The 16,060-nt window shown below is 45.5% G+C and overlaps 1 protein-coding gene across 1 annotated transcript; it reads right to left on the reverse strand.

Moving 5' to 3' along the window:
• Positions 1-1,322: 1,322 nt before the first annotated feature.
• DCTN3 (dynactin subunit 3) lies at positions 1,323-15,750 on the reverse strand. Its single transcript, XM_020796458.3, has 7 exons — positions 15,063-15,750; positions 6,920-7,004; positions 4,279-4,365; positions 3,821-3,904; positions 2,750-2,808; positions 1,929-1,988; positions 1,323-1,678 (listed from the first exon to the last, which is right to left on the reverse strand). Exons 1-7 carry the CDS (start codon positions 15,174-15,176, stop codon positions 1,589-1,591), a joined length of 579 nt encoding a protein of 192 aa, XP_020652117.3. The 5' UTR covers positions 15,177-15,750; the 3' UTR covers positions 1,323-1,588.
• Positions 15,751-16,060: the final 310 nt, after the last annotated feature.

A 16,060-nucleotide genomic window follows, 5' to 3' on the forward strand; every position in this document is an offset into this window, starting at 1 on the left:
CCTGGGACATTTGAAGCGGGCCCATGAATGGAAACACCTCTTCACACACTACCTGATGAGGGTCATGATGTGATTTCCACCATCTTAATTCGACCTGTATTTCCTTCTGCTGGTGGTTTCCCAGATGATGTACAGCTTTTTCCACCCATTCTCAAAGGTCGAAAGTTTCCCACCTCGAGTGCTACCAGCATTCAGGATCTTGGATTTATTCCACCTTGAACTTTAAGTTTCTTGTTTGAAGGACAACTCCCATCAACTCTCAGACCGCCTATCCAAGGGCCATGCAGCCTAACAGATGACGGGAGATGCAGCCCCCAAAAATGTAACTTTTCCAAGCAAGAAAGCTCCTGGCGGAGCAGAAGACTTGCATTCAGAACTTTGCAGTTTTGAGACTCCCTGTATATGAGGACACTCCTAATCATGGTTCAAAAGTTTTGGGCCACACACATCCCAGTGATCTAACTTTGCCTAGCTGGGTCCCCAAAATCATTATGGTGTGGTATTCCACAGCCCAGTTGAAGGTGCTTAGCCCAGACTACATGAAACATGTTTTCCCCATTCGAGGTCTCCAATGCTTAGGCAGAGTTTTCAACGTACATGGCAGGTTCTTCCACAGAGGCATCACTGAGATTCTTCCCTCTCAAAAATTTACAGAAGTTACCGTTTTCTGAAAGTGCTGCAGGACATCATTTCTGCCGATAACAATGATGTTGTAAAAGGGAGCTCAAACATGCTAGGTTTTATTTTAAAGAGATTTTAAAATTGCTTTACTGCATGTAATACAGTGTTGCCTTGCTAGACAGTTACCCCGCATGACAGTTTTTTCGCTAGACATTAACTTTTTGCGATCGCTATAGCGATTCGCAAAACAGTGATTCCTATGGGGGAATTTCGCTGGACAATGTTTGGTATCTGCTTCGCAAACTGATTTTCGCTAGATGATTTTGACAGCTCCCTCCGCGCTTGCAAAACGGGTGTTTTCGGGATATAAGCTTCGCAAGACAGCTATTTAAAGAGCTGATCGGTGGTTCGCAAAGCGGCTTTCCTATGGCCGATCTTCTCTAGACAACGACGATTCTTCCCCATTGGAACACATTAAACAGGTTTCAATGCATTCCAATAGGGAAATGCTTTTCGCTAGACAATGATTTCGCTAAACAGCAATTTCAGTGGAACAGATTATCATCGTCTAGCGGGGCACCACTATACACATGTTGGTATTACTGCTATTGCTGTAAACCTTCAAAACAATGGACTTTCATTCTTACCACTCCACTCCACAACCAAGGAAATAAATGGCCCAGTCAATGTAAGGAAAAGCCTTCTGTATTGAGCGTCACAAGGATTTTATTGTGGTCCACTGTAATTTGCCTGACAACTGGTGCGCTCCCAACAAAGAAGGTGAATAAGAATAAATTAAAGAGGAACTTTTAAGCCAAGGGGCAAGGGAGCGGGCAGCCAGGGCTGTTTGGCAATGCAGGCAGCCTGGGGCTGGCTTTCTTCAGAGCAGAAGCAGGTGGGGGCCCTGCTTTCTTGAAGGGAGAGAGAAGACAAAGAGGCACAACAGCCACCGTCTTTGGGCCTGTTCTCACTCAGGTACCGGCTTCACTTGCTTTGCTGCTTCCAGCTGGGTTAACATTTCATCCCACTGGACGAACTGTTTCGAGAGGAGCAGAGTCTGCAGAAATCATTTTAAGGAAAAGAACAAAGGAAGAGCATGCAACAGGCTTAAACAGAAACAGGAGAGGGAGAGAGAGCCTGCTAAACATGTTTAGGGTTTCAATGGAAGACTGAAAATAGTCAGCACAAGACTCCTCCACCCCCCACCCCCCGGTTTTGCAGTAGACAGAACTCTGACCCGACCAGGCCGCATGGAAAAGATGTCCCTTGACACATGCTAGACAAGTATACGGTGGTAGAAAGGATACCATTTTGTTGTAATCTTCCAGGAGCTGTCGAACGTTCTCTGTCACGGCTTCACCTTGATCCTGCAAGGCCATAAGAACTCGGTTAAATGTCTCTACTTGACATGCTGCAAGGCCAGCATTTTAGCACTAAAGAAAAATATTACAAACGCTGTTTCCTATAGAAGGAACAACATGACGGGGGTCTCATGTGGAGTACAACCTGTCATGATTCACTCTTCGGTATGACACAAGGGCACTTCAGTGTTTCTCCTGTGCTGTACCAGCCTGTCTGAATCCCAGATATAAACCCTGGAAGCCACATAGGAAAGTGAGCTTGGATACGGTGGGGAAGAAGCGCCGGCTAGCCTGCCCACTAGAGAAGAGCAGGGCTTGCCCAGAGCATTGGAGGGGGGGGGCTTTTCTGCATGAAAGCACAGAAAGGGGGGGGAAGAGGAAGGGATTCCAGGAAGGAGTAGACATCATCTGCCTTGTCCCCCTTTGAAATGCAAGTTGAGTGACCCTCAAGGCTAGGATTCAGTATTGTATGACACAGGAGATGTCTGAGCGTAAGTCTGGCTAAGAAGCTGCAGTAACCGCAGTCCCAGAATGTTTTTTTCCCCCAAACATGACATCCAAGTTTCCTCCTGAGAGCCAGACGCCTTGGAAGTGCCAAAGTCAGGTTTGGATTTCACAATGCCGGCTTGTGCGCCCTTGTCCCCTTCTAGTCCGGCTCTGAAAACCTGGGAAGATTTTGCTTTTGTTTCTGCTTAACTGTGAAGTGTGCATCAGGAGGAAAACCCCAGGGAAAGCCGATTTCCGCAGCCCTTCAGAGCCCACCTTACCTGCTGCTGGATGTGGATCTGTGAAAGCCTCTGCAGCTTCGCCGCATGATCCGGTGCCGCTGCAACAGAGCACAGGAGGACGTTCAGCCTCTGAATTCTCAGGAATGACCAACTGGGACATTTCTGATGCACTCAGAAGGTTAGTCACAAGGGGTGGTCCAAATGTGCTCTTAGCAACGGTCACCCTCCTCTCTCTCGGATAGCCGTGGATCATAGATTCAACCACTGCAGCTCACGAGTCAGTGCCGTTTGCTCAGCCCAGCACCGGCAGTCAAGGTCAAGCGCGCCATAGTCTCTGGGCTTGTGCAGAGTGCTTTAATCTCCCCGAGTCACTACATGAATATACACAAAGTGAGTCAGTGGTGAGAAGGAAACACTTGCATTGCAGGGTCAGAAGTGGGCTTGCATATGCTCCAGAGAAGGCTGGATGTCTGACGGCATCAATGGATGAGCAATGGATTTCACACTGCAGGCTTGGGTGGCGCTCCGCAGATGCAATGAGAATCCAGTCAGCAAAAGCTATACCATGCAGCTCTGACTGTATCACCAGCTGGGGCCATACTGCACTCTTTTTGGGAGGGAATTACCAGCTTCCCATCCTCCTTTCACCAGATTCCGGAGCTCTCTAGTTCCTCCTTTGTCCTAGGGAAGTCTCCAAGAGCCACAGAACAGGGTACAGAATGACTTAAAGCTGGTAAATCCTCACCGGCAGTCCCAGGACCAGGGGTGTTTGTAGCTTTAAATAACTCACTACCTCAATCCTGTGGTTCCTGAAGGCTTCCTAAAATGAAGGGCATTCCTGGATCCTGGTGGGAGGGAAGGGATGGGAAGCATTTAATTCCCTCGAAAGGCCCGAGGCTGATGACATCACTGGAGTTGCACAGCATAACCCACACAACAGCGTTCCAGGCAGCGACAGGGCTCCTCTGTGTCGCTGGCCTTTTCTTTGGCACAAAATTACACCACAAACACTGCGTAGTGTGAGCCGAACAGCAACCGTCGAGAAAAGTGAAACAGAGGTAGGATCTCAGAGAATGTGATGCCAGGGCCGAGGAACAGGGAATGACTCACCTTTGATATGTGCGCTGTCCAGATACGGTTGCAGGCTATTCACCTGCTCCAGAAGCGCCGCCTGAGCCATGATCGACTGCTCTTCTGGTAGACAACAACACAAGGATATGTATTCAGTGGAGACCGTAATAGCTACCGTTATCATTCAAAGGCCACTGATCACACAGGCTATGCCCAAGGAGAGCAGATGAACAACCCAACATTGCTGGAAATGTACTAAGAACGTTTAGCAGTAGAATTCCCAGCATGCTTATTCCAAAATAAGCCCCATTGAGTTCAACGGGGATACAGGCTTACTACCCAAAAACACTGGTTAAATGAACTCAAACTGTATGATTTTCATACCCAAAGCATTGTTTTTAAGAGTCCTCAGTGCAAGGCTCTTGAAAAAGCAACATCTTTGTTTACTATTTTTTAACACTCCCATCTCCTTGCACTCGGTTCAACTCAAGGATTACCTGCCAGGATGAACTGCAGCTTCATGGCATCTGGAATAGCCATTCGATCAATGTAGTGAGGATCCAAATATTTTATAATATCTTCCACTTGGATGAGAAATTGAAAAAAAAAAAACAAGAAAGAATTAGGATGTTAGCCTTAGGTAACGATAGGAGAAGTATCGTTCAGAGTGGATGTTTGAAAACAGAACCATTTACAACCTCTTAGGATGAGTAACACATTCTCCTGAAACTACTGGCAGCAAAGATGTGGGCTCTGTGGGTCAAGGTTTATTCACCTCTGCCCAGAAATTCACTAGATGGCCTGAGGCAAACGGCTGTTCTCAGAAACTCTTCTCTATCTGCTGCAATATGGGGACAATATGGCCAGCGTTCCTTACAAGCTCTCTTGCCTGGAATTGAATAAAAACACTCCTCTCTTCAATGAATTGATATCTCAACTTACCTAAAACAGTCAGAGCAAAACTTAAAATACATAGGACGAAATCAAATTGTTAGTCTCAACTGGATGATGAATTAAACAAGTATCAACTTAATGGCTGAAACCCTGTTGGTTTGTTACACAGTCAGAAGACAAACTGGGGGACATTCACTCACTTACAGGCACCAATTAGAGTCCCCACAGTGACTGCTGGTAAAGGTAAATGTTCCCCTTGACATTTAGTCCAGTCGTGTACGACTCTAGGGCGTGGTACTCATCCCCGTTTCCAAGCCATAGAGCCAGCATTTGACAGTTTCCATGGTCACATGGCCAGCGCGACTAGACACGGAACGCTGTGACCTTCCCACCGAGGTGGTACCTATTTATCTACTTGCATTTTTACATGCTTTCAAACTGCTAGGTTGGGGGGAGCTGGGACAAGTGACGGGGGCTCCCTCCGTCGCGTGGATTTGATCTTACGATGGTTGATCTTCCAACCTTGCAGCACAGAGGCTTCTGCGGTTTAACCCGCAGCACCACCACGTCCCCTATAACTGCTAAGCAGCTGCCAAAGGAACAAGAGGACACACCCTTGAGAATCACAACAGGAACTCTTTAACTACCAGCTAAAAGTGAGTAAACATTACACTTTATGCCTTCTGACAGTGTAATGAACCAAAAGGGCTCCAGCCAATAAGATGTACCCCATTCAGCGGAACTGCTCTACTTGGGAATAATAAGATTCCACCCATAAGGTAAAACCACATAAAAATTGAGCATCTGAACTGCATAAAATGTCTAGATTACAAGTCAAACACTGTATATTAATTTTAAGAGATTTTTTACCACAAATTAAAACACTGGATTAAAATATATAAACAAATGCAAATATTTCTGCCTGGCTTGAGAGGACAAAATCATAGGTGCCAATAATGTATTTATTTTGCAAATTTACACTTCTCCCTCCATGTTAGTTTTAGAGAGACAACTGCACTAATCTGTTTCAGCAGCAATAAATTTTATTTTTACTCTGCAGACCAACACAGTGGTTGTGGTTACAAAAACCACATCCTTAGCCTCATCCTATGAGGAAAGATGATTCATGCCATTCACAGCAACCTCCGTGAAAGAAAAGACTGCATAGTATTTTTTTTAACCCACCCTCCCTGGCAACACTTTATTTACTGCATTTATATTCTGCCTTTCCACTGAATGAGAGTGCTCCAGGTGGCTTACAAAGTTATTAGAAGAAATAAAAAGATAAACTCAACATTTGCCTAAGACATTTAAAATATATATGTAAACCTCTTCCACAATAAAACACTCAGCAAAATGCTTGTTTAAAAAAATTAAACACATTAACATTAGAAAGGATACAGATTAAAACAGCACTGCAGGCCAAGTTAAGTATTAAAAAAACCTGTCTAAAAAGGTAGGGTTTTTAAAATTCCCTTTTTAAAAGCAGACACGAGTAAAAGCAAATTGGAATTTGGAAGGGAGTGCCACCTTGGAAATGGCCCCCTCTCCTGCCTACTGGTGAGCTGGTCTTCTGAAGCTGTTGGCATTTTTAAAATGGCCTCTCTTGAAGATTTTAAAGTCTGGACAGGCTCAACACGAGACAGGTGATGCCACGACAGCCAGGCCCTAAATGATTTAGGGCATTAAAATTTTAAAAATTTGAGTTGGGACCAGTAAGGAACTGGCAACCAGTTCAGGTCTTTCAGTATCAGGGTCATATGATCACAACACCATGCACCAGTTAGCAACCTAGCTGCCACACACTGCACTACCTGTAGATGTTGGACCCTATTCAAGGGAAGCTCAATGTAGAATGTACTGCAGTAGTCAAGACATGATGTAACTAAGGTGTGGAGGATGGTTGCTAAGTCAGGTAGACTTAGGAAAGGTTGCAACTGGCGCACTAGGTGGAGTTGTGTGAAGGCATTCCACATCAGCACCTCTGATTCCTGGGAGTCCAGTGACAACAACAAATCAGGGAACAGTCCCAGACGATGAGGCAAAGCGCAACCTCTTCTAGAACAAGCTGAACCCCAATTCCTGACTATGACTTTCTACCAACCTGCAGCACCTCCGTCCAGTCACAATTTAGATGTTATTCCTTTACAACAAACTCTTCAGATTATCTGCTGTCTCCAATGGTCATTAATATCTTCGTCTTAAGCCTATAAACACAAAATTTGTTAACATAAAGGTACTCACTTTTTTTGAAAAGAATTTTAACCCTCTCTCTTTTGCTTGCTATGTTTCCCAGAGCCACCTGGACTTTGACTAAGCCATCTGCTATCTAGGGGAAGAAGAAAAAAAGATATTGTTAAAAACAGAGCAGACTGCCTACATGCTGGGTGTCTTAAACGGCACCTCAACAAAGAGTAATGTAGGCGACAGGCTAAGTGTAATCACATCCTTCCTACTTTTATTTACTTATTTATTTAATTAAATTTTTATCCCACCCATCTAGTGGCTAGGACACCACTCTGGGTGGCTTACAAAATCATAGTGTCATGACATAAACATATAACATACTAAAGCACCAATAATAGTCTAATAAAACTTCACTCAAAAAGAACCAAATTTCTAAATATGAAATATATACCAAAAAAGTTCTTAACAATTGCTTTTAGCAATTAGAACTGAATCACTGAAGCCCATTTCAGCAAATAATTTTAATCTTTTCCATGTTTTAAACTTTTAATTTAATTTTTAAATCATATATGAATTTATCTTCTAATATTTAACTTATTGTGTTTTTAAATTGTGTGAATTTTAATGTTGTGAGCCACTTTGGGTCCATTGTTGGGGGAAATGAGGAATAATAATAATAATAATAATAATAATAATAATAATAATAATAATAATAATAATAATAATAATAATAATAATAATAATAATAATAATAATGATGATGATGATGATGATGATGATGATGATGATGATGATGATGATGGAGAAAATTGCTATACTGTATATACAAAACCTACAATAAAACATTATAGTAGATGGCAAAACAGAGACAGGAATACTTTTCTGGAACATTCAACCTTTTACACTCAACTACCTGCCAATTTTTTATCTCACCAGATCCGTGTCTGTAGTAATTTCCAAAGTCCCAGCTGTATTCGGCTACCTTAGAATAGTAACAGAACTAAAAGTGTGTCCACAGGGGAACAAATGACAAAATATTGTGATACCTTACAGACTAACAGATTTGTTTTGGTGTGAGTTTTCCTGGATCATAATACCCCAAAGTGTTCATCTAGGGCCATCTGTGCTTATGTACATGGCCTATATATACTTTATGTACATGGATGGATGATTCAGAAGGACGACCTCATGTGTTTGAGGAAATGGGTTTGGGTTGGTGAAGGGAAGCAGGGTATGGCGAATTTTCTAAACTGGGCTCACCCTCCATTTCAGATCATGCTACTCATTTTTAAAAAGTGGTGCTTGATTCTTTTGTTGTTGTTTAGTCCTTTAGTTGTGTCCGACTCTTCGTGACCCCATGGACTAGAGCGTGCCAGACGCTCCTGTCTTCCATGGCCTCCCAGAGTTTGGTACCAAATTCATGTTGGTCCCTTCAGTGACACTGTCCAACCATCTTGTCCTCTGTCGTCCCCTTCTCCTCCTCTTGCCTTCACATTTCCCCAACACTTTTCCAGGGAGTCTTCTCTTCTCATGAGATGGCCAAAGGACTGGAGCCTCAGCTTCAGAATCTGTCCTTCCAGGGAGCACTCAGGGTTGATTTCCTTCAGAACAGATAGGTTTGTTCTCTTTGCAGTCCAGGGGACTCTCAAGAGTCTCCTCCAGTACCACAATTCAAAAGCATCAATTCTTCGGTGGTCAGCTTTCTATATGGTCCAGCTCTCACTTCCATACATCACTACTGGAAAAACCATAGCTTTGACGATGCGGATCTTTGTCGGCAAGGCGATGCCTCTGCTTGATTCTTAGAATACACCTAATTTGCACTAACATGAGGATGTTTGGCACCTAAAGTTGGGCTAAAAGCATTGGCATAAAATTATTTCCCTTTTTGGTTTCCAACCTTCTCTATCCAAAGCAGCGACGTGAAGTCTCAAACTAAATCCCACTTAAGCTCTTCTGGGTGGGGGTCTTTGGCTTCTCTGAGCTCACCCTGCTAGGATTTTTTTTTTTTTTTTTTTTGGAGGGGAAGGGGGGAATCTTGCCACAGATGACAATTGAATCGATGCCTCCTGGAAAAAGAACGTTGCAAAATTTCTAGGCATTTCAGGAGGATGCTTGGAGGTGTTTTTTTTCTTTTGCCAGAAAGTGGATGTTCATGATTTTGAACAGCATTGGTTTTGTTTACAAGCTTTTGATAGAATACTTGTTTGATTCTTTTTTCCCATAAAAAATTGCCTTTCATAAAAAATTGCCTTTCATAAAAAATTGCCTTTCATAAAAAATTGCCTTTCATAAAAAATTGCCTTTAAAAATTTTCCTTTCAAGGATGTCAGCCGCCTTTTGAAGAAGAAAAGCAGAATAGAAATATTTCATATAAATAAGATATAAATAAAGAGAGAAGACAGGCTGCTCGTTGCCTTTGTTAAGAAAACCCTCTCTTTTTTTTTAACCCTTTCGGAAGCTCACTGCCCGAGGTCATTAGCCTATTACAAAGTCGCTCCTCTGCAGATCCTCCTCCTCCAGGAGTCTGAGAAGGAGGAGGATGATCATCATCATCCACCCACGCTCCCGCTGCCACGCCCTTGGGGCTGCCCTGGAAGGCTCGCCAGGCCAGGCTTGGCGGGCACCTCTGTTTCGCCAGTCAAGACAAGGACTGGCCTACAACTCCCATCCGACCTACTGGGATCTGCCACACGTTAACTAAGCTGCCACCAACCATTCCCTATAAGAAGTCACACAGACCAGGGATGGATTTTCAACAAATAAAAGAATAAGGTTTATTTAAAACAACACACAGGGAAAATAAAATGATCAGGTGAATAAGATATAGTAACGTGGCTTAGTCTCATTCATACATGCATACAGTTTGGTTCACACAGAACCCTTAACTTGAAGCACAGACCCTGAACCTATCAGTTCTGGCTAACCATTCAGACACCTGAACCTATCAGGTTGGTACTCTGACACACAGTAGTACCCTGTCTGACACACAGACTCCCACACCAGCTTCTTCTTCCCAGCTGCTGCTTCTTGTCTGTTTCTTCACATCCCAGCGTCTTCTCGTCTCCACACAGGCTTCACATATATATACAGTACAGCCCCTCCTCCTGATGTCCCGCCTTCCACTCCTCATAGGATGGAACTTTCCCTCCAAACCCATGACAGACAGGTAACATCAGTGCTGTATGTAACACCTCCCCTCTTTATAAGTTGTTTTGTAGGGGGAAAGCTAAGGTGCTTTTTCCCAAAAAACAACCTGGATAAAACACACAACAACAGTTATACATACCATATCATACTTACTTATACTTACATTCTAAGTTAACCATAGCAATTAGGCATTTAAACATTTACCATATACATTACATCAATTTACCTTTATTCATACAAACCAAGTTCAAAAAAACAGGTACATTTAACTTTTTGTCACCAACATATATACATAGTCCATGTTTCTTTCGCCGTCTTCATTCTTCAGGTCTTCTTGACAAGGCGTCAGCAACACAGTTCACTGACCCTCTGACCACTTTCACTTCAAAGTCATAGTCCTGTAGGTTTAAAGCCCACCTCATAAGTTTGCTATTGTGGGTTTTCATTGTCTTTAACCATTGCAATGGTGAATGGTCAGTGCACAGAATAAAATGTCTTCCCCAGATGTAAGGCTTGGCCTTCTGGATCGCGTAGACTATGGCCAAACACTCCTTCTCCACGGTTGCCAAATGTCTCTCACCTTTTTGAAGTTTCCCACTCCGGTAGGACACTGGATGCCGGCCACCATTCCCATCCTCCTGGCACAGAACTGCGCCTACCCCGCTGTTAGACGCATCGGTGTAGATGATGAACTCCCGGTCGAAGTCTGGAGCACGCAGCACTGGATACTGGACGAGCGCCTCCTTCAACCTCTGGAACGCCGCCTCACAGTCGCTGGTCCACGGGATGCTGTCATCAGTCTTCTTCCTCGTCAGATCGGTCAGCGGAGCCGCAATCTCGCCAAACCTCGGGATGAACTTTCTATAGTAGCCCACCAACCCAAGAAATGATTTGACTTTTTTCTTGGTGTTGGGTCTAGGCCAATCACGAACAGCTTCTATTTTGGCCTCCAGGGGTTTTATCACTCCTCCCCCTACCATGTGACCCAAGTATTTTATTTCTGGGATACCCAGCTGCAGTTTGCTCTCTCTGCAGGGCCCAGGCCACAGCACTTCCTCCCCTGGGTCAAAGTGCCTCTCCCCGGCGTTCTGGTCATCCCAAGCTTTCTTTCTGACCTTTTGAGCTTGCAGGGTCTCTGCTGCTAGCTCTAGGTTTCTCTTTAGGTCCTTCCTTAAAGAGTCTATATATGTCACAACGTCCTGTGGGTCATCCTGGGTGATCTGCTCCCAATCTTGCTTGATCAAATCAAGGGGCCCTTTCACCCTTCTCCCAAATAAAAGTTCAAACGGACTGAACCCGGTACTGGCTTGTGGCACTGATCGATAAGCAAACAAAAGGGATTGCAGCTTCTGGTCCCAATTGTTTGGATTCTCTGCCAAGTAAGCCCTAATCATGCGCATTAGAGTCCCATTGAACTTCTCAGTTAACCCATTACTTTCAGGATGATCGGCAGTGGTTTCCTTGTGCTTAATTCCACAGATTTGCCATAAGCGTTTCATGAGCTTTGATGTGAACGATGCTCCCAAATCTGTGATTATTTCTGAGGCAAATCCCATCCTGGACATATACCCCACCAAGGCATCTGCCACTGTGTTAGTTTCAATGTTAGTCAAGGGTATGGCTTCAGGGTACCTTGTGGCATGGTCCACAATGGTGAGAATGAACCTGTTCCCCTCTTTGTGGCCTTGGGCAAAGGTCCCACTATATCCACCCCTATGCATTTGAACGGAGTGTCAATCACAGGCAAAGGGCACAACTTTGCTTTGGTCCTGTCGCGGTTATTCCCCTGCCTTTGACACACATCACATTGTTTACAGAACTCCCTGATCTGCTTCCCTATGTCAGGCCAGTAGAAATTCTGTGTGATTCTCTGCTGTGTTTTGTTCACCCCTAAGTGTGCAGCAAACATGTCAGAGTGCCCCCTTTGTAAGATCATGGGGCGATACTTTTCAGGTACCACCAGCTGACTTCTGATCCCATCTCCCCCTTTTGAGATATTCCTCAGGGTCTCTCTATACAAAATCCCCTTTTTCTCCAGAAATCTCACTGGGGTTTCAGGTGTTAGCTGGGCGTCAGTCACCTGTTCAAAACACTTTTGGAGAGTGGCGTCTGCCTTTTGCTCTTGTCCAAATCTGCTGTCTGTGGTTAAGGTTTCCACCACAGCTTCTGAACTCCCCTCTGCTTCCGTCTCTGGCTCATCATTACCCCCTTGAACTGTCCCCGTGGTGGCTTGTGAACGTGTAATCACTAGCACCCGTTTCACATGTTCAGCCAGGTCATTTCCCACGAGCACGGCTGCTGGCAGAGTCGATGAAATTGCTAGCCGCCAAACTCCCCTCCAGCCTTGAAAGTTGACAGGTACCTCCGCGACTGGCAGTGAGATTACCTGGCCCTCAATCCCTGCCACCTTCATGCTCTCATTTGGGATTACATATTCCCTAGGAATAATATCTGGATGGCACAGGGTCACCTGGGAACAAGTGTCCCGCAGCCCCCGATACTGACGGTCAAGTATTCCTACGTCCACCCCTGCTGTCTCAAACAACTGAGAATCTGTTCTCACCAACAGGCAGCGCCTGACCTCTACAAGAGGACCATTTTCCTCAGCCTGCTCAGCAGATGTAGCTGTTCCAGATTGAGTAGCCATGGCAACAGGCTCCCTCAGTGACAATGAGCCTTGCTCCTTCTGGACACAGAACACAGCTTTTGGCTTGGTTCCACTCGACTCCTGAGGCACCATTCCTTTTAGCTGCTTTAATTTCTCACACTCTGAGATTAGATGGCCCTTTCCCTGACAGAAATAACATTTTCTGCTATATTTTGAGTCTTTCTCATCTTGTTTTGGTTTTCCCTCCAAAATCTGAGGTCTTAGTTTCATGTCTGAGGGCTTCTCACCAAAATGGCCGCCCATTTCTGGCGGGCTCTGAACTAACCCTTTGGAGTACTTAGGGTCCCATGTTTCCCTCATGTTTTCTTCAGAATAATTCAGGTTTTGAAGTTGTGCCTTAACCTGTGTGCCTTCTTTTGGTTTCAGAATAGTTTGTGGCTTTATCTTTCTTTCACACTCATAAACTATATCCACTGCCACTTTGGATTGTAAATCTTTTCCCTCAGAAAACTCATCTATGCCGTATGCATCCTTAAAAACTTGCCTTAATAGAGTAAACCCAGACCTCTGTTTCTCTTTCAGTTGTTCAATATATCTATTTTCCATTTGCTTAAATATATTGTCAATATTTTTCATCTCTTCCATATACCTATCCCAGTCATCATCCCTCTTGGATTTTTCCTCACTATTTATTTTCATTTGGCAAGTGGTGCAGCTTTGACAAAATTCTTTTATTTCTTTTCCCATTTTTGGCCAGTAGTACTTCTGGGATATTTTCTGCTTAGTCTTTGCCATCCCTAAATGTCCCGATAGGGTGTCTGTGTGACATTTTTCCATTACTTTCTTTCTATATTTAGAAGGAACTACAAGCAATTTTTCCTTCTTGGAGTTTATTAAGATCTCCCTACATAAAAGGCCTTCTTCTTCACAATAATATCTCTCACGGTTCTCAGGGGTTACTGGACAATTGCTAACCATCTTAAAGCACTGCTGCAAGGTTGGATCTAGTTGTTGATCCCATTTGCTAAACTCAATAGAGTCCTCCCCCTTTGAGTTCTCCATTTCTATTTCTAACGGCCTCATTTGAACTTCATGCTGTTGGGCTATGAGCATTTTCCTGAGTTCTGGGTTCTGCTCTCCCGTGCTGTCACCCTGCACTGAGCCAAATTCATCCTCAGAACCTTGGTTAACCTGGGGGTCTTTCACTTCACCCATTTCTGCCATCTGGCTTCGAGTCAAGGGCATAATCCCCCCTCAGAACAGGCTGCTTTAAAAAGTCAAGCCTCAAAATAAAACGACCACCTTTTTTTTTTTTCCTTTTGCCTCAGAAGCAGCTTTCCCTATAGAATGCTGCTGTCCTTCAGCACTTAACTTGCAACTGTAGCAAGTTGGAGTCTACCCCCCTCTGCTGGGCCTCTCAGCAGGCAGGCTAGATCACTGTTACTATACAGTTTTGCCTCAGCTTTTTTCCCGCCAAAACAGGCTGCCTCAGAGCACTCTAATCTAGTCTCCCCAGTTGGCACGTTCTTCCACTAGCGCACCTCCCCGTGAGGTACACCTAGAAGATTACCTACGCGCCTCAGATTGTCCCTGACTAGACCCCCCTTGCTCTGGGCACTCTTGCCAAGGCTTTGCTGGACCACTGGACAACTGGACCAGTCGTATCCCACACGCTGGACACCAATCAATGTGACAAACCCAGACCTACTGGGATCTGCCACACGTTAACTAAGCTGCCACCAACCATTCCCTATAAGAAGTCACACAGACCAGGGATGGATTTTCAACAAATAAAAGAATAAGGTTTATTTAAAACAACACACAGGGAAAATAAAATGATCAGGTGAATAAGATATAGTAACGTGGCTTAGTCTCATTCATACATGCATACAGTTTGGTTCACACAGAACCCTTAACTTGAAGCACAGACCCTGAACCTATCAGTTCTGGCTAACCATTCAGACACCTGAACCTATCAGGTTGGTACTCTGACACACAGTAGTACCCTGTCTGACACACAGACTCCCACACCAGCTTCTTCTTCCCAGCTGCTGCTTCTTGTCTGTTTCTTCACATCCCAGCGTCTCCTCACTTCACCACACAGGCTTCACATATATATACAGTACAGCCCCTCCTCCTGATGTCCCGCCTTCCACTCCTCATAGGATGGAACTTTCCCTCCAAACCCATGACAGACAGGTAACATCAGTGCTGTATGTAACAATCATCATCCACCCACGCTCCCGCTGCCACGCCCTTGGGGCTGCCCTGGAAGGCTCGCCAGGCCAGGCTTGGCGGGCACCTCTGTTTCGCCAGTCAAGACAAGGACTGGCCTACAACTCCCATCCGCCGCCAGGGCCGGCGGCTGGGGATGATGGGAGCAGGAGTCCAGAGTCCCCGGAAAGGCCTTCCTGGAAGGGAAAGGCCCCAGAAGCTGTTTACCTGGCGGGAGCTCCCGGCGCCTTCGGCCCCTCCGGCCGTCCCGAAGACGCGCTCCTCCAAAGCGTCGAGCCGGCTCTGAAGCTGCTGCACCTCAGCCGCCGCCGCCGCCGCCATCTTGCCTCCCGCTGAGCCACCGGAAGCTCGGCGGGAGGGGAGCCAATCGGGAAAGGCTTGGCCGGAAATGGGGCGGGACTCTGTCCGTGGTTGAGAGAGCGAGAGAGCGCTCTAGCCGCTGAGGAAGGCCTTCGTGTGTGTCCGTGGCCGCTCTCTCTCTCTCTCTCTCTGTGTCCCAGCTGTATCGTAAAAGCCGCCCTTTCCTTCTCAGTGAGGCCGAGGCCGACCGGAAGTGTGGCGCCGGGCCGCCCCGCTCTATCTTTCGGCACTCGGTGGTAGCCGCTCGTACGTGCGATGGGGAAACCGGAAGTTCGTCCTACTGCAACCCGGAAGCGTCTTTTCTTGTCTCTCGGTGTCTTGGGTTGCTATGGCGACCCTCCGGGGCCGCGTCCTTGAGCTCCCGCGCTTCCCTGGAAAAGTGAACTGTGGGGACTACAAAGCCCAGGATTCTCCGACCAGCATGGGTACAGTAGTCCAGAAAAAAGGAACTTCTCCTGGTTCTGGTCTCGAGAGCTGCGCTCCTCCGAGGGGCCTGGCGGTGGGGACCGCTCCCAGGTGGGATGATGATGATGATGATGACGACGGCGACGACGACGATTCTTGATTGACTCCCTGACTCCTTTTTTTAAAAAAATTATGATAGTTTTAAAGATTTGCCGGCTTTTATTTATTCCTTTGCACTTTAATTAGCATGTACAGTAGTTTAACCGATTGTGGCTTTAATTATTATTATTATTTTAATATATACTTGGGGCCGCCTTGGGTCACTTGGTCGGGAGAAAGGCGGCCTATAAGTCAAACCGACAAGCAATCCAGCCTGGCCAGCCTGTATGATCAAGGCCACCCTTTCAAAAGTCCTAAATGTGGGTTTTTTCCCCCAAATT

Source organism: Pogona vitticeps, chromosome 2 (genome assembly GCF_051106095.1).
Source record: "Pogona vitticeps strain Pit_001003342236 chromosome 2, PviZW2.1, whole genome shotgun sequence".
NCBI classification, from domain to species: Eukaryota; Metazoa; Chordata; class Lepidosauria; order Squamata; family Agamidae; genus Pogona; species Pogona vitticeps.